Source organism: Epargyreus clarus, unplaced genomic scaffold, assembly GCF_041222505.1.
Source record: "Epargyreus clarus isolate Ecla_fem2 unplaced genomic scaffold, WU_Ecla_fem_2.2 ptg000019l, whole genome shotgun sequence".
NCBI lineage: Eukaryota > Metazoa > Arthropoda > Insecta > Lepidoptera > Hesperiidae > Epargyreus > Epargyreus clarus.
This window is the reverse complement of record NW_027332227.1, coordinates 11,698,658-11,719,014: the sequence shown is the minus strand read 5'-3', so window position 1 is coordinate 11,719,014 and position 20,357 is coordinate 11,698,658. Positions and strand designations below refer to the sequence as shown.

Genomic DNA, 20,357 nt, shown 5'->3' with positions numbered 1-20,357 from the left:
ATTTTGATAGATTAATGTTGTTAGAGATAAAATGATAAAAATTAAATGAGCTGAACTACATGCCGGAATTAGGTGATGAACTCCGTAATTATTGATCTTGATATGCGTTCAAATTTGATTCAATTAGAGATGGGCAAAACACCCGGTTTAAACCCAGTACTGGGTTTAAACCCGATAAATACCCGTTTATACCCTCCCACAGGGTATTTATTTGGGTATTTAAAAATTATTTCATAAAATCTGTAGAACGTATTTAAAATAGTTCAAATATTTATTGAATAGATATACTAAAAGTTTCTACAGTATTTTCAACGTTTTTACATTTTTTAATGTTTTATTTTTGAGGTTTTACCTACTTTTTAACCCGACTGCCACAGAAGGGTTATGTTTTTCGAGCATATTTTGTATGTTTGTTAATCTTTTTAATACATTCGGATCTGATTAGATAAATTTTGACAGTTAAGGTGTCGTTATATTTGTCTAAAATACCAAAGTGTCATTTTTCATAGATACGTGTTTGAAAAAAAACTGAAAGGAGTTACGAGGCCAATTGTGAGAAAAACTAAAACTGCATCATGAGATTTTTTGAAAATCCGGGAATAGAACGAGTTCATCGCATAGTCTCTTCAGCTTTTTTAGCTGATCCTTATAGTTTAGCATTTGGTCCTGAAGGCTCATTTCAAATTTCACCCTATAATATATTTTGTAAACTGTAGTCAGAGGACATATACTACTTTTTATCAAGGAAACATACACGTTTCCTGATGCAAGTTGGGCTCACACAACGAGGGTTCCGTACAACCTAATTGTCATATATTTTTTCATAGCAACCGCATAGACGTAAATGTCTTGTGAAAATTTGAACTGTCCACGTATTACGGTTCAATAGATAAAGCGAAATATGCCGAAAAATAGCGGGTCCTTGTATGGCGTCTCCCATTTATTTTGATGTTTTTTATTTGTAGTATATGTTGTTATAGCGGCCAGACGATATTCTAGAATAACAACGGGATGTGAACATTGTTTGAAATTTGCATCAAAAGCATAGGCTGATTGGCTTCTTACTTAAGTCTGCTTCTATAATGGCGTGATAAAATGGCATTTTGGCGCTGTAAATGTCTTTTTACAGTGTATATTTAGTACAGTATCATCATCAAAGTAATAATTGCGCTTAAAAAAGGATAGATATGCATGAAAATAGTAAATACCCGAATAAAAACCCATTTTCGGGTTTAAACCCCATTTCTTCCCAACGACCGGGTAAAAACCCGGTTTATTCCCGATGGGTTTAAACCCTCTGCCCATCTCTAGATTCAATTATACAGCTTGAAATTATTATTTAAGTTTATAGTTTCTAGCTTCGAAACAAAACCAAAATCGGTCCGTATATTTTTCAACGGACATTGAGATATAGGCTTCATACATGAATAATATAGCTGTCATAGTTTTATAGTGAGTCAAGGAAGAATTAAAAAATAATGTAAAATGCAATTAACACTAAATTTCGAGTATTCGAAACTAATTCAGCTACTACATAAAACTTTTGATTTTAGATTCAGACATCAACATTCGGAGCAAATGTAACAAAGTTTATTCAGCAGGAACGTGGTGTGTTACAGGGCGGAATTTGGAACTAGCTAACTTTTTATCAGTTGCAAAGTTTACCTATTCAGACGGAATATATGTTGAAATGTTATAATCGTGAAAATATCGTAAACGAATAGATCACACGAAAAAAAGCTTTGCAGTACGCGTAATACGGTAAATGTAAATATTGCAAATGTAAATTATTTTTTCTCCAATATTGACTTCACTAAATATTGACTTTGATATGACTGTGCCATGTTGAATTTTGTAAATGATTTCGGTGTTTTTTCTCCAATTATTTACTATCACACTACATGGATAAAATTTGTTAAATTCAATTTTTTAATCTCAGTGAAATATGTTAGCGTGTATTTCAATTTCGATTTTTAATCCAATGGTATCGGTTTCAAAGGTGTCTTATGATTCTGACTTACGTATGAACACGGAAAACAGATAAAAGCAAATTGCACTTCTACTATACTTTGAAGATTACAGTACGGTGTTATCGTTCAGTTAACTTCTCGAACAAAACAATCTAAGTAAATTACAATCAGATCCAAAGCGGATCCTGTAAGACCCAACGTGTAATCAGCTTACGTTGAGATCGCGGATCCTGAGCTAAATTAAATTTCTTTACAAAAAGCTTATTACCGGCTTATTCATGATGATTACTGGTACTTAATTTATGTGAATACGCATTTGATTTTATCATAATATCGTGTGTGAAATAATTCGAATACTTACAACGCTTATGTTCTTTGTATGACCACATATCGTACTTGTATTTCTATTGACGTGAATAATTTTTAACATTTTTAATCTCAACAAATGTATGAACGTGAAACCAATATATTTTAATGATAGATACTAATATCATTATTATTCGGTACATAGTTATTAATGCCATTATAAATTTTCTTATGAGATATATTTTAGAAGTTAACAGGGCAAAATCGTGAAACGAATTAAGATACGAGTTACTCCTTAAATTGGCACGTTAAACGACGAATGTCTAAATCTAAGTAAATTTTACGTTGAGCAATCAACGCAGAGCGCAGATTTCGTATAAAATTCTCAAGTAATCAGATTACGTCGATCACGAATTCAGTATTAAATTAACTTTCTCAGTGTAACCGACTAAGCCGGGATTTTTTTATAATTTTAAATCAGAAAGGTACACGTGGCAAATGAACATCTAGCCTGATGGTAAGTGACCACTGATTCTCATCAACAAAACTGTAATTACACCCAGATATGTTTGGAGTACTAGTATCGATTACAGTAACTACAGGTATTACAACAACTACAGGTATATTGCCATGTCTGACGACTTAATTGGCACGACTCGTATGTGTCTTTCCCATACCATATTCTTTAACGTGAACACAACAGCGATTGACACTGTTGTTATTAGTTAGAAATAGATCTGGCGGTGGTGCCTCCGGACTTGAACCACGCAGATTACAACTCCAATTAAAATTAAAAAAGTATTTTTAGTAGTTGTAGTAAGTAATAATTAATTTCATTTATATTGGAATCCTTGACCTCAAGCTTGCTTAAATACATACCACAAGCAAATATTTCGACAGTCCCTACGTATAAAGCGACATGGCAAAAATTGCATTTTTTTTATTGCATATTCGGCTTTAGGTTGTCCATACGCTTATGCCTATATAAGATTTTTCTTTAAATATGATGTATTTTACTAGATTTACCGTTCGTATAAGAGAACAAGTATAACAATTACAGGAAATAGGTGTCGTACATGCGGATATGTCCTACTTATCGCTTTGTAAGATGTCTTAAAAAGCGCGCCACTCGGCATGAACGCGGTCAAGTCTAACTTAACATCACGTCTAAAAAGCATATTTTCCGCTTTAAATAATAAGTAAGTACACAAAAAAATGTTATTGTGTTTCTAACCTACAAAAGTAAGACATTAATGTAAAATCTGAGTAAGATATCAATACCGTTTTCATGTTTCCTACGTATAAAGTTGTATCTCAGACTTGTCTGGCATGCTTTTATTTGCGTTTTCACGTAGAAACAGTCATCTGTCTGTTTTTCTGATAAATATTAAAAAAAATCAATATTTAAAAATACTAGTACAAATTTTCGAAAGCTATAACAACATTATAAAAAAAATATTCTTAGAATTGTATAGAGAATTATTTCTAGAGTGGTTTGAACCTTAATTACGCTCTCCTGTAAACCTGCGTTTTCGACATGTCGCTTTATACGTAGGGACCGTCGATTTAATTTTTATGAGTTTTCATGTCCACGTCTACAATATTTACACAGTACACGCCAAAATATAGAGTAAACCGTCAACAAATCAAATAGCACACATCAGATTTTCGCCAAATTTGCTATTCCTAAACAGCACATTCCTAAACATAACATTTTGTTCAGCAATTTACCAGGCTAGCAAAATGGGAGCAAATTGGAATTTTACAGGAGGAGGGGTGTGAATATAGCCACTAACTAATGGGGCGGCGCGGGCTCTCTTGTTTATTATTCACGGGGTGCATTGAGGTTAGCGAGCTTTCGCCTAAAAGCTCAAACTTAGATAAAATTTGTACCTGTTGTATGAATGTTACGAAGTTAATTAATTTGTTTTAATTTTTAATAAATATTCATAAAAATATTTTGAAAGACAGGTGAATTAACGCTCGCTCGTAACAATAAAATAAATCTCTATAATGATTTACTTACCAAAAAGAAAGACATTTGACAAATTTTTCGAAGTACTTACTCTTTGTCAAATTTTAATAAAATTGGGCAGATGAATAAGGGCGTTAAGAATAAGAGGTGAAGATGAGTTGAGTATACGTACATGATCGGTGCTACGCAGTATTGAACCTATATTCGATTTCCAGTGGAAGCAATATTTTCAAGAAATTCAAGTTAAGCATTTTTATGAGATCTTAATAAAACTGACACTGATTGTCTAACAATGCTCAGTTAAAACTAGAATTTAGAAGCGCGATATCTTAAACAGGATTTGCATAAATAACGTAAATAAGCACTAAAAATATATATTTAAAGGCAAAGTAAGAGGATAAAAGCTTATTAAAGATAAAAGTATATATTAAGCATACAAACTGACGATTTGATATTGTCAGTAAAATGTCAGTCACGTTTATCAGCTAGGTAAGCGGCGATATCTCGCAGCCGTGACGTCACAAACTGTCCCATTTGAGCACGAAGCGATGCGACCGCCCACAATGAACGTCAGATAGATACAGGCTGACCCTCTTTTACAGACGCTATCCTCTATAAATGTTTATTTCAAATTTGAAGCTTAGCTTTTACGTATCTTTTTCAGACTAATTTGTAACTTTTTTGACCTGAAATGGTGTAGAGTCGACACTTTTGAAATTTAATTTAAATAGAAACAACGTTAAGGATTTTTTATATTATAGAAGTAGCATACGAGCATGCAGTCCATTTGATAGTAAGTGGCAATCGCAGCAAATGGTCATCTGAAATCAACGCCAGATAAAATTTGAGCTCTACCTAAGGTCGGCCACATATTCATTGTGCCCTTGGTCCATCGCCCTTTACACTGTTAGATAGATAAACGTATAGCGTCCGGAATGGAACCACAAGGGGTTCTGCCACCTTTCATGGATATCATCGATGCTTCTATTTGTTAGGAAATAATTTATTCAGTATAAAAATTATAATACCCGTTTTAATTGTTATACTGAATCGCGTTTGTTTCGATATATTCTATAGAATAGTAATTTTAAAATAATATTCCGGGGGAATAAAGAACTTCAGAGGGCATCAAATACTCTGTTTGGTATTCCTCAGAGGGAGCACGTAAGAATGGAAATACAGACGAGATCGCAATTTTGAGTTTGTTTCAAATAAATTTTTAATATGTAAAGCAGGGATAGCGTAGCGGTTGAAACCGTCCGATATTCGAGTCCCTGTGATTTTTCAAACTTATCTGCGCATTCGAAATGAATTGCACGACTCATGATGCGAAGCATCATGAGTCGTGCTTTACGATCGAAAAATTTTTTTCGCTTCATTTTGGCGGCTATTTTTATTATTATAGCCTTGATAGTTCACGGAATCAAGATATTTTGCATACTATTGTCGAGATAATTTAATGGAGATTAATTCCATTCTTTTTAAAAATTGATTTACTGCAATAGAATTGGAAAAAAACACCAAAATAGGTCAAAAAATTTTCCTGTCCGTCATGTGTGAAACCTGAAAACACTGTAACTTGTGAAAAAATCCATCATTTGAGTTAAATTATTTTTTAAAAAATTCTAATCGACGATTGTAGGTCACTGAATGCGAATGATTAATTAATTCAGTGTCGTTTAATTGCAATTAATAAAAAACGAAAACTACAAGACTGTATATCTATAGATATTATGTACATTTATTCCACCAGGGGCGCTTGTGCAGTACCTTCTTCCTACTACAGCTGTTTTTTCGGCAATTAATTTTGAACGACTTAAGTTTTTTTTTTTTTTTATATGTTTCATAATTAAATGAGCATTATGAGTCGTGCACTTTTGGATTTTCCAAACTTTATTATTACATTACGAGGAAACCTACATAGCTAAGAGATATAAAAAAATGTTGTTAAAGGTAGGATATGAAATCTACAAATTCGGACCATGACCTTATCCTTCTCTTCTTAGAGAGACCTGTGCCCATCAGTGAGATTTCATAGGTTCATGATGAAATTGTTAACACACAAAATCCTCTGTGAATGCAAGCACGAAACTAACTTTACACTGTTGAGAAATTATTTCATACTTGACGGAAACAGCGTTCTTGTCTTAACTTACTTCAATACTTGGTCTAATTATGCCACTGCCGAGTACTAAACTTGTGATTTCAGATTCCTCTGACATAACTTCATGTTCCATTGACAGTGATAGATAGGGTTCTAGCAGCAAATAGTTCGATGACGGTTAAACTTCAAGACTTCAAGTAATATATGCACGAAGATTAATATCAGGTGCAGTAAGCAGGGAACGGGGCAATGGGTTCTTGACTGCAAGTATTCTATGTCGGGCTGTTAAGTATGGGTAGATTCCCACAATTGAAGGAAGTTTTCAGATTCACTGGGTAGAAAGTTTGTGGAGCTGTCTGTACCCATATCAATCATACTCAAAGTACTCATAAGGTTTACGATAAATTTAAAGGTTGGAGAGCATTTCAACAAGCAAAACCATAGCACTACCTTACACATTAATCTGTGAAGCTCGGAAACTTGCAGAAACTTTAGTCACCAGCAATTGTACATTCAACTCCCGCTTGCACCCAGTGTTCCTCAACTTTGAAGATCGGTCACCATCCTCATATGTTCTGGCCTTCCGAAAAACCTTAAAAGCTTTCCTAAAAACTATTTTTTTAGAAATAATCAAATACATCTCATTTTCTGCTTTTGGTAAAGAAATCCATTTACCTCTTCCACACGTAGATACAATTCCAGACATCTCTATTGTTACTGTATCTCTTTAATCTTTAAAGAATACTGTATAAAGATTACGCACAAACACAGCGCACCACAAGCGCTTTAGTCTAGTATTTACAGCATCAGCTGTGTTAATGTGACTCGTGTTGTATAATCTCATTACACCCGTTCCCGAAACAGAATTACGGTATTTACGGTAACAGCATGCAAATTTCCACCATCAACAGTACCGCTGGGGAGAAATGCTGATTTATTCTAATTATCCAACCGGCAACTAAGGATAATCTGATAATTTGGAACGGGAGGCTCAATTAAAAATCGTTGAACGTCATCGTCATTGTTAGAGCATTTATCGTCCTCCGATATAGGCTTTATATTATAAGTTCGGATGAGCCTTGCGTGGATCGAGTCCGACTCACTACTTCTTTATAGCAGCAGTGTTAAGGGTTGCTGTGTTCTGGTTTAAAGGCCATGGTATGGCAAATACTTACGCTAGTTGTTTCAGCTTATTTCCCGGTTTAGTAATAGGTGGAGGGGAGGGATGTTTTCCACGTAAATGTCAACATTAAGTATGTACTGATGATTAGATATATCAATGATGTGCAGTGACTCAATTATTTTACTCACGATTGTTATTTCAATTTCATATATTAGTCTCTATAATTGATCTAAAATTAGGTATTTAAATAGTACCGCAATGTCTATTAAGACAACTTTGCAGGGTTTGCAAAATATAAAGCAAAATACAAGGTTTGCAAATAGAAGATTTACTCGAGAATCACTTTACATTGCCTTTTCATTAAGTCTAAGTAAATCAAGGGTCCTCGAACCTTTATGTTAGATTACGTTTATACTTCTTGATGTAATAAAAGGCTTTATTCCAATTTAATTTACGTAAGAAATCCTGGTTTAATATAAGACGTAAAATTATACTACTATCGTAATTTGAAGAATTTGGGTTATTTGGAGATTTAAAATGATTTTCTGGCTTTCGAATTTTTTTGGAAACGGGTACTTGAATGACCTATTCCCATTACCTTATTAGAAAAAGCACAAAATATTAATCTTCCTTTAACCCTTGGCTACATCATATTTTACGTCCCACTGTATTGTATGTTTTAAAGCCCTTTCAGTCCTCTATCTAATTGTTTTAGAAAGTCCTAAGCTCTACAATTGAAACCTAAATTTACGATTATCACAGTGATTACAGTAAGGGACGCATAAAGATAGGTACTGAATTAATTAAATAGGCTACTCGGTTATGTATAAAATGAGAAGTTTCCTAAAGAGAAAGATATGTGTATGAATGACTACTGATAAGGTTCTATGGGGCCGGTAATAACGGCAGTCACGGCGGGCGGCAGAGAGAACTATTAAAAAAAATTGTTCCTTTTACTATATAGTGTTTTATTGGAGACATTTGAACACAGTAAAACTATTTGGTTATATCTATTTTTTCTTCAAGATACGTTTGAATTTTCATTAATAAAACTGGATGTTATACTTTAGTCCAAATTAGACTTGTAGTTCAATGTCTTCAAGATGAATGATATTGTTATTTCGTTAACTATGTTTGTTATTTACAATAGTCAACTTCTCATAGGCACATAACGTCTAATGTAAATTAAAATAATTGTTTTGACATCTGTCGTAATCTGTGTGGTCACACATAATCAATAATGAGCCGAGTTGCGGCTATGCTAAACTTTTTGTTAGTTACTTGAATGGATTGATAAAAAAGGCAATCTGAAATAATGGTCTTGGCTTAATCTCTGTCCAATTACACGAATAAAAACGATTGAATACTAACCACAATGATTATACAAAATATACGTGTATCGTTAAATAGACGACCCACAAGTTACTTTACTGCCAGTTAATATCATGTTTTTGTACAGAGATGTCAAATAAATTAACATTATTTCATTTTTGTTATCATCTAACAATATCTCGTAGAGAACTGAAATATTTAGGCATTGATTTTAATTGATGATTTTAACTGTTAGCGTGGTTGTAATACTAGAACGGTGGACCAGAATTGTGGAGTATTCATGCCAAACAATAACAAGCACAATCAATTTTTTGGTTCATAAGATTGAAATTTGATAATTTTTGCATTTCATGGGCTGCAGTTACCACTTACCTTCAGGTGGACTGCATGTTCATCTGCTATTCCTATATTATAAAAAATAGGCAATTAAAGGTTAAGATTAATTGTTAGATACTATTGGGCGTGAGTATCCTATGATGTTATCTTTTTTTGTAAATAAATGTGGGCACATTTAGACGTCAGAAAACTCAGTTTGTAGTATCCTGTAACTTACATATCTTACAACACATACAGTAAAACGACAATACTACACTAGAACCTAGTACTTAAAGTGTCACTACATCCAAATATTTGTTTTATATTCTCAAGCAAGTATATGTTAATGACCAATAGCCAACTAAGTTTCGTTTGGCTCCCAGACAGATAGATTCATAATACAGATAAGCAACCGTGGGATTAATTTATTTGTAAGCAGCGCTTAAAGCGGCTTAGGTATGAAACATCGATCAGCGTTATCTTGTTTAGTGGGCTTAGAACACGGATACAGAACGTTTAGCCCACTATTGATTGTATATGTCGCATGTGGATTGTTCGATTCGGTGTATTACAAAGTGGCTGTAGGAATAAAAGAAAGAACGCAAGAGATTCGACTGGAGGTACCACTGCCAGTCAACTTTGTAGTTCTGCAATTCGGTGGAAGGGTGGACATGCCAGCTGACTGATTTAGTCGCCCATTTTAAACCTCAGTGGCAACACAGCTGTGATTGGATTCAGGCAGAATCTATACCATATGGAGTTGGTACTTGGGGACAATTGTCCGTATTTTTTACGATTTTTATTACCAGCTATCATATTTTGAAGTTTCTGGTTCTGAGAATAAGTTATTCTACATAATTCTGAGTAATAATTTTGAAGTATATGTAGGAATGACAAATGTAAATAAAGAAAATTAGATGGTAAAATTCTTGATTCATAATTTATTATTAAACAAACAAGATTATACAGATAGATTTAAATTGAGCCATATTCAGGAACCAAAAACTGCTCTATTAATATATGTAATTTTAACAATAACGAGAGGCTACATTTTTTGTCTGGAGAACGTACCTGTTGCAACAAAAAAATTCTTTAAAACCGGAAAGTTGTATATATCGCATCAAATTCAACATAATAACAGTCATATAATAACGTGTATAGGTAACACGTTTATACAGTTCGCCATCATAATTACATACATCTTTATAAGTACCTACACAGCGTTAGCCGCAAGCAATATCATATTGAGTTCACAGCACGTCTAATTAACACGTTACCTACGTCATACTACGAGTATGTATGTCATCTATATTAAGTTTCCTCCCCAGTATAATACCCTATACCCTCGAAGCACTATCGGTAATATCCAGCATCATTTTCGGTCGTGATAGCCGATATCATTACCGCTCGAGAGAACCATATCGTTTAATAGGAACTAGTCATTAACGGTCATATCTTTTACTTTACGAGCTTCATAAAACAACCCCGTTAATTAACTCAATAAGGATATTTTATCTACCTTCCGTATAGTCTTAGTGGAGTATGCTTCTGGTTTCATCATAAATTATGGTGTCTGAGTAATGAAAAGCGATGATTTGGTATTAGTAAGGGTAATTTATAAATAAAACATTATTGTATTGATTTTTTTTTAAATGACGATCAGTTTGTTTTATTTTAACCTATTGGGTTTTTATTAATTTTATTGATTTTTTTTACTTATTTGCTATTGTATTGTAGGTGCACGGTGTGTTATATTTATGGTTATGAATATATGGGGAGGGGGGTAGCGTAAAACAGCATAATTTCCAGGCAAAATCGAGGTAGGGCTTTTAGAAATATTATACGTTTAGTTTCATATGTAGTTTTGTAACATGCGCAAATTCGAAAAACATTCAATTTCATTTATATTCAGCATTTTATTTAACACGGATTAAACCATGTAGACGAAACAAACTAACTTTTACTATTACAGTTTTAGCCAACAAAAATGAAGGTAATAAAAATAAATCCATTCTTCAGTTCACAGACACTCATTTGCCCCACGTTACTGCGTGACATGATGTTGGCCATTAATATTTCATAAGACAAATCTCTTCGAGTTGACCCTCCATCGTCGTGCGCTGCTCAGATAGCGCCTCGCTCCTCCTGTCCGTCTTGTATAAATGATGAGTCCACCCAACCTTGAGCTTAGGTTATTACGCTCTTTATAACTTGAAGTACTTGTATATTGTTTTATATTATCGTAGCAGTTAGGAAGACAATGAATGTAAGCAATTTTCGTATGATTTTATGGAGAACTAATTTAACTCCTTACAGGTGGTAATGTGTATAAGCCTTTCTCGATTACATTTTGACAAAAAACTTATTTGTAGAAAGATTTTTAGTACTCTACGTAAAATTTCCCGTTGTAAAAATATTCTGTGTTCATTTTTATGGTATGAGCTTTATGCATAACAAAATTGTATGAGAATTTTCTGATTAGATGAAGCAGAAAAAAGTAATAAGAAAATTAATTTTATTTTTCAATATAGCTTTGAAATGTATAATAAGAAAATCTTATCTTCAGTGTGATAGCCACTAACATTAGTCATTCACATTTTCATAGGACAAATGTCTTCAAGTCAACTCTCTATCTTCGTGCGCTACATAGATAACGCCTCACTTCTCCTGTCGTTCTTGCATAAATGATAAGCCGCCCCATCCTTGAACTGTTGTCATTTGTTCTTTATAAAAACTACTACAATATCGTTGAGGTCATAGATATATTACGTCAGTAGGATAATATATCTATGGTTGAGGTATTTTGTAAGTGATTGACGTACCTCTTGCCGCTGTTAAAAATAATGAATATAAATATTTTGTTAAATTAAAAATTAACATTCAAAATTTCTTAAAAAAACTTTTTCGGCATCATATATAATTTTGATTACTTTTCAGTTTTCATATTGCAAATGTCCATAGGCGACGGTGACTACTTCCTGTCAGGTAACCTGACGACCTCATCGCTAGGGCCCACTATAAAAAAATTACGAGCTGTAGTTATATCTTAGTGAGTAGTTATATCTTACGTTCTGTAACAACATATAAAGGAGATATTTAGCAAAGTACACTTACATATTATTATACATAGGTGCACGTCAGTCCGTCCGGTTCACAGCGCGGTATCCCTCTAAATTGCTTTGATCGTTTGCCGGAAGGTTAATGAATTCTTTCGCTCTAGTAACTCGTGCGGCTCGGCGCGCCAACGTAACTAATATTAAGACCACATTAAATACATATAAGTAAAATAGGTTAAATACATATTTTAACGTTACGAAAATCGGTTAAAAATATAACTGCGGGTTTTTTACAACACGGTAGATTTAATTTCTATTTAGATCTTTTGTCCAATGAATCGTTAAGGAGTCGTTAAGAACCCTGACAAGCTTAAATGCTTACCCGAGGTCGGCCATAGATGCGCCACTCCTCCTGCAGACTAAGATGGAATGCATCGGTAAAATATGTATTCAAATCAAGAATCAGAACGCAGCAGCGCTTAACACCACCACGTTCAAATTACACTAATTGTAAATTTCTTTATACTTGGTATTATTTTTCAGTTAATTCCCTAGACAAACCCGTTATTAGACAATTTTCGTAGATATGTTCTTAGCAATCTACATTTTTTGTTTCAAAGCCCACCAAACATAGGCGTAGTCTCATTATAATTTAATTTATAGTAATAGGTTTTACGTCCTATTGTAGAGCTTGTTTTGTTAGCGAAGTAGAGAGTCTATTAGGGAGAGACCAGGCATGTACGGGATGTTTATCCAATTTTAATTAAATTTGTCTACATGTACGAAAACTAATTATCTACTGTTTCTCTACCCGAATTACTCCCTTGCGAGCAAAATTGTTTCAAAGTGGTTAAGTAAAAATGTAGTTTGTAATTATTATAGTTATAACTATCACACCTTAGTTAGTATAAATATGATTTTACAGGGTTAAGTAAAACTAATTTGTAACAAGTGGAGTTCGTATTATTGTAATTACTATTGTAGAAGTTTTAACTAAAACTAATTGATAACAAATCAAACTTTGCGGCTATCATGTTAAATTCAACTTGTAATAACATGAACATAAAACAAACATGTTTTGGCGAAAAACCTTGTGCTGTAACATGGTGTTATCCTTCGTGCTAACATTAATATTTCTTATGCTTATATAAGTAAGAGTAGTCACCGCCGAGCTATTCTGGTACTTTAAAATGGAAATGAAGTCATATTTGAACTATCACAAATGCGTTGTTTTTCACTTCATGAAGTGAAATCACACCATTTAAATAAGAACACAGCAGCCTAACAGCAGCGCATCTGTTATAACGCAGAAATTAAAAATCGAATACATTTATTACCCTAAAATTAAAAAAAATATATTTTATTCTACATAATAATTATTTTATAGCGTTGAAGTTTGACTAGAACGTACTTTCATGTTTGTGCACCCGATATTAATCTTCATGCATAGCAAATTACTTGAAGTTTTGCAGAAGTTTGACCGCCACTAAACTATTTATTGGCTGGAACTTCATCCATCACTGCTGATACTTGGAGGAAGTTATTCCAGTTATTTTAAATCTTACAAGTAAAGTACTTGATGGCGACAATAATTATTTTACCTTGTAACGGCAATGTCAAGCTACTCCAGCGACTATTGTTTTGATTTTAAGCGTTTTCTAAGAAAGAGTCTTTTAAGAGCCGTTCTAACTTTATAGCTGTCTTTGGATGACAGGGGCCACTGACAACTAGGTGAACTGCTTTGATTATCTTCATAAAAATAGGTAAAATATGGAAGTTTTATGTTTAACTAGCTAGCAAACATAGAGTTCACGAAATGAAGAATTAAGTAGAATTGGCCATGGTCCCTGAAACTATGTAATCAGTCACTATAGGATTATAGTACTAGGTCCGCTACAAATCAAAGCAAAGTGCATAAAGCACATACATCAATTAAACAAAAAAAATATTATTTCTATTTAAAGATTGAATTCAGAATATTTTGATGACAACAGTATCTATGCTATTCAGTAATATTTCTTCTTTTATGAAAACACTACTTAATATAATTGATAGAAAACTTACAAAATCTCGTATCTCTACGTGATACTTTTCTTTAACATATCTCTACTAAGAGCTAAGTAGCTAGAGCTATTTCTTCGTGCATACGATACCCCTATTCAGCCTTTGCAACTCCGATGTATTGTTTTCGCTGCAGCTGAGATACTCCACGTCGGTGGTCTATAGAAATAACACCAAACTCTACAAAGGCAGCGAAAGCATGTGATGGTCATTGACATTTGTTTCAATTCCGTACAAAAGAATACTAAAAATACATGTGGTTTATTTATTTTAATGATTGTTGCAACGTTCAGGACAAGATCGTTTAACATTTTCCGTGTTAAAAATATAACGTCATCGTCAAAAGATTACTGTTAATAACGTATAGGTTATATACTATGACTTTATTTGCTAAGTTGTAGTTGTTTCATAGGTACATCTTTGAGAGCATAGAGTACTTTTAGACGTTTAGGTTACGGATCAACTTTTATAATCTTTACAGCAAATATAATTCCATATAACGTCAAAAAAATTGCAAATCGTAATTTAAATTTAAATACAGGTAGGTCATACAAATTCAAAAAGCGCCTATAATGTCGTAGATTGAAAAATGTATGACTTGTGGGAATGATTTGTGAGTGTGATAAACCTTATTCTTTTTTCCAGGAGTCCCGTTCGACGAGAACACAGTGGCGCGTGGCACATGAGCGCGGGCGATTGCGTTGGGCGATAGTGGCCAGCACCACTTGTAGTCCGCGACCCACGCCCGCAGCCATGGTTCGCGACAAGAAGTCCCCGCACAAGACCGACTCGCAACGATGTAAGTATTATATTTGTACTACTAGTAATAGATTCTTATTAGTAGAATGAAAATTCGAGGAATAGGCTGGTCTGAAAATAGTGTGGCGTCCTTTTTTTTTTTACAAATACAAAAATTTTGATTTGTAGAACAAGGTGTATACATTGGTGTTATAGTCAAGAATGTTCGCTCATTCTACCATAAATGGCGTACAAATAATTTTTTACACATCCTTTTCTAACACATCTTTTTTTCGCTGAGTCTTCTCTTTTTGCGGACTCAACTCCCAGATAAAAAACAACATGCATATAAACAATATTCGACAAATAAATTAATTGCAACTTTGTAGGTACAAAACAAAGGCAAATTAATCACAAAGCTCGATTGTTGTCTGTCTTAATAGAATCTGTGATTTATTAACTACGGATCTTTGGGTTTTAAGCGTGTAATAAATATAAATAACAGCTGTCATTTATTTGCCAATATTTTATGAACGGATTTTACGCTGTTAACTACCGGAAAACCCAAAGACGCAAATCGTTAATAGTGAGGTGACATGATTATTCAAGTACGACATAATTATGATTGAATGTAGCTATTTCTATCGGGTAACAGAAAAGTAGACCAGGTAATATAAGCGTACATTATAACACTGCTATAAAGTAGCACTAAATAGTACTTTTATCTATGTTTGTTAAGGTGATTTTTTGAAATGGAATACACATAAAAAAATTGAGATAGAGCCACATATTATTATTGAGTGGCGTTGAACTACTTTTATAATAGAAACTGTAGTATTTTTTCTTGAAATAAAGATTATTTTAAGCCAAAAATATTTTAGATTAAAAGTTTACTGTATTTAAGGAACATCACCAGTCAATACAGTTTAGTTTATCTTTTTTTACTCCCACTTGCTCGATATGATACATTAGTTTTGTAACTCATATCCTTATTAAACTGGATGGATTAATTACATGTTGTGCCTAAACAGCAAATCTTATATCATGTTTTTAATATATAGACGTAACTGACGGGCATACAGTCCACCTGATGGTAAGTGGCTACTGCCGTCCATCAACAGCTGTCATCAACCCCAGATAAGATTAGAATCCTACCTGAGGCCGACCACAGATACGCCGCAACGCCTGAGGACTAAAATGCTGTGATTAAACAGAAATAGGTGTAGTTTTTAATGTACAAGATTAAATAGTAATTTTTCCGTCATTAAAACTGACGCGCATAATTTTATTCCCAGCAAAATTAACTCGATGAGCTAATGACACTTCTGAAACTGGGGAAGTTCGATCCGCACTTGTTAAACTTAGTTCCACGAACAAAGCAATTAGCTTTTATAATCAGGGATCGCTTTGAAAGGAGCGATGCGGTGACAACTTCCTGATGTTTGTCATCACGACTATCGATTTCGGAAACAGAATGAAGTAACATTCTGTCTTTTGTTTGTATTGGGATTTTTAGTTTGTTATGCAGTTTGTATTTCCGCCCGTATTAAATAAGAGTCTATTTTATGTTTCGCTTAGCATAGACCGACACTAGACATCGATTTATTTCATACCTACTAGGCATAGCCATATTTGATTAAGGTAAAATGGATGGATCGATAATTAATAATGGTCATTGTTGGAACTGCTACTAGTATTTTAAGTTTGTTTATTCCTGCAATTATAAATGTAGGTAAGATATAGAACACTTCGTGGTTCGACGCCACTAGAGGCATTTTTTTTAATATATCTAGTTGACCGCTAGAACTTGGTCTCATACAAAACATACAATAAATGCACCGTTTGTTGTGCACCATGCTAATATTTACAATGTGATGGGTTTACCCAAGATACCCATATAGCGGTTTTATCTCTGAACAACGATGTTTATCACGTACGCGATTGCCGTTTGCATTTTTTTAAATATTACACACCTAGTTTAAAGTGAGTCGAAGATACCAACTTAGCGAAATCACAGTTTCATTTGTATATCCAGATACTGTTATTAGGAAAAGTATTATAAAAACCGAAAAATTAGTAATTGTTTTTTGTTGGCGAAAACCAGTGTCTTATTAAAAATCTTAAATGGTAATCAACAAAATAATTGCCATGATTTTCTTAATCTTTTCGCCACTTAGAAACTTCGCTTCTACTTCGCCTGTTAGAAAAGAAATAGAATGTCCAATTTGTCCATTAGCATAGAAGATTTCTTTATTCAGAGACTGTTTTCGAACTGTTTTCGAATAAAATTTGGATTACTTTTCAGATTTTTAATATAACAACTAGCATACAACTTATCCACACAATATTCCTGATACACATCGTAATCGTATATCATTCCCGAAAGTGCCAAAGGTAGTGACAAAGTATGTAGATGAGGCGATAGGGTAATGGCGTCGTATGGCACTGGTGCGGCTGGCCTAATGGCATGATCGGCAAATTTACGTTAATATCATAGGCACTATGAGTTTTAAAGTATAGTTTTATATGTATTATCTTTTAAAGTATGTTACTTAATTCTTTTTGTGTCATGATAGATATGATTTTACGGAATTTGTAGACAGAAAATGATATACCTACCTATTGAAGAGATACTGGCTAGCTAGGCTAACGCTAAGATTCAATACAGGGATTATTGTAGGGGTAATTGGTACATGTATTGACGAATACATAAACACCCAGATTAAAAACTAATTCTATAATTTACTGGTCGGCCCGGCCGGGGATCGAACCCTCTACTTGGTTTCTGCGTGTCGAGGTTTTAAACACGAAAACAACTAATAATCGTAGGCTATATTCGTACCAGGAACTAGCTTCCCCTATGAGATAAACTAAAGCCCGAAGGTTGTACCTCGCGTAGTGAGAGATGGCCTAATGATGCCATCGCCGAACTTTGGGTTTACATATTTCAAAGCTGACACAAAGAGTCTCATAAGATTTTTATCGGGACTTGTGCTCCGAAGAAAGTCGTAAGATTTCTTGTCCCTTGTTCAGGTTTATAAAAGACGCCATATTTCTTCCAAGGTAACAACTTATGAGGAATTTATTTATGTAGTAATGAGACAACTTGTTATTAAGATGAAATAGTAAGAAACGTTTTTCTGTATAACAATCTCAACAACTGTAGATTAAGTTTTACTTGCATTTTGTATTTTTAGTGGCTGATAACGTCAATTATTATATTCACGCAAATAAATTATTTTCAAATGAACCTTAGAATAAAATTGAAGGACCGATTTAACTATATTCGTCATAAATAATGGATCATCATGTTAATCATCGCATATTGGAGTCGGGAAGCCTAAAAAACGAATACAAAATCCAGAGCTACAATCAAATGTGTAATACAATTACATATGTTATAAATCCACAAGCGAAACGGCAAAATCTGTGCATGTTGTAAATTTCCCAAACCTGTCTAAATTGGAGTGGCAATCCCGACAATTTGTGCAATAGTTTCGCTCCAGTCGTGTTATGGCGTATTTAGATAAGGCTAGTTTTACACCGGATAGTACGATTGCATGCACACTGCACACTAGTAATTTTGCATAACTAGCTGCATATATTTTCTATATAAAAATAGAATAATAATCGGGTTTGCAAAATATTTAATTAATTAACGAACGTCCGTTCCCAAGTCCATGTTGAATAGGATCTTTATTTATAATGGACATATTTATCCCCGTTTGTCATCATGCTGGATTGTCTTAAAAACGCCCGTCTTGTCATATAATAAAACGATAATGGTCTAATTAGAACTTAACTCTTAATTAGATTTGACTCTTAAGAGCATAATATGCTCTATTTATAATACTTCAAGAACACTATGAAAATTTCTGCTTGCAGATGTTTCTTTCGATCTTCAATTTAATATTTCTTAAAAAAAAGTAGTATGTCATGTTCATTGTATAAAAAATCTTGCTAAATTGTTAGCAGGTAAACCACAAGACATTTTACTTTAGAAACTCGGCGCTTAGAATCGTAAGGATTATGAGAATAAATTGAGTTTCACAGTGATAAACGTTGGAAAAACATTCGTGTTGAGTTAAATTTCATTACGGGATCGCTGTTGACAGAGACAAACTTTGCTAAAGTACATTTCGGAGTTGTTCATAGAGTTGTCAGAAGGGGCAATTTTAATGCCTGCTTTAAAAAGTTTTCTTCGACATTCGATACAATTTACGTTTGTTAAAAATTGTACTCAACGGCAATGCAAAGGTTTTGACCTTTCCTTATGTTGAGATTATTAAAAGTTTGATCGGTGATGGGTAAACATTTTTATGTCTCCATGTAGAATATTCTTAATTTGAAGTAAAATGAGTTGGGGAATAACTTTTTTTTACAAATTATTATGTCAAAGTAAGTTTGCACTGCAGTTCATTTACATATATATCTAATCAATCCTAGAGAGGATTGAAACGGTCACAGACAGCGTTTTATCTCTTTAGTCTAATTTGAAAAGTCTTGTATCAGTGTCATTCATTAACACATTTTTAAAACCTAAAACAGCTGCTCACATTTCGTTATTAGGCAGAAATAAGTGTGGCGGTGGTACCCCTGGAGTGGAACCACCCTTAGACTGACTGTGGTTTTACTGTGGCTTTATTTGTTATTACTTGCTTTGAAAGACATACGTATACATGACAAATACATAGGTACATATACCCATTTTTTTCTGTAACAAAGAAAGGTTGACATATTGTTGCTGAATAAGAATAGGTAAAGAATAGTTGTACTTTGTAGGAATCTCCGAAGAATTTCTGTGTAAAGGTTTTGCTCGACGTATTGCAAACTTATTTTTTTTGTAGGGAAACTTATACGCCCCATGTATTATAAAATCAAAATGTTTCTTCAGTAATTTAGTGTTTTTTTTTAAGTTTTGAATATTGATTAATTTATATATTTTAATAGTACGCCTTGGTAAATGAAGAAGAAACAAATCTCGTACAAATCTCAAAATAAATTGCATAGTTTGATAGAATGTTTACTCAATTAATACAATTCAATATTTTTGTTACATTTCAATACCCAACTTTGAAAACATAAGGACGTTCAAACTTACAAATTGTAGTAGTAGTAGTTTATAAATTCAATTTATAAAACAAAACTGGAAAGAAAACTTGTATGGTTAATTTCAATTAGGAGAGGTGTACTCGTAACATGTAACAGACATGCAAGTTTCCAACTGCGAGTGGTTTTAAACTTGCTGGAATTGAAGTGTCAATCCAGCGATTTGCACTTGAGTATCACTGGGAATGTGTGGGCACATATGGAGTTCGAATTCAAAATTGATACATCGAATCTTATATTGCGAATGCTGTTTTTGTTATGGTGAAAA

The 20,357-nt window shown here is 33.5% G+C and overlaps 1 protein-coding gene across 1 annotated transcript in view; it reads left to right on the top strand.

The window, feature by feature from the left end:
- LOC140750244 (uncharacterized) overlaps positions 1 to 20,357 on the top strand; it is a 284,412-nt gene that overhangs the window by 21,611 nt on the left and 242,444 nt on the right. Inside the window, exon 2 of the mRNA XM_073083679.1 lies at positions 14,888 to 15,041. Coding sequence (XP_072939780.1) covers positions 14,996 to 15,041 — 46 coding nt within the window. The 5' untranslated portion in view covers positions 14,888 to 14,995. The remainder of the gene's footprint in view (positions 1 to 14,887; positions 15,042 to 20,357) is intronic.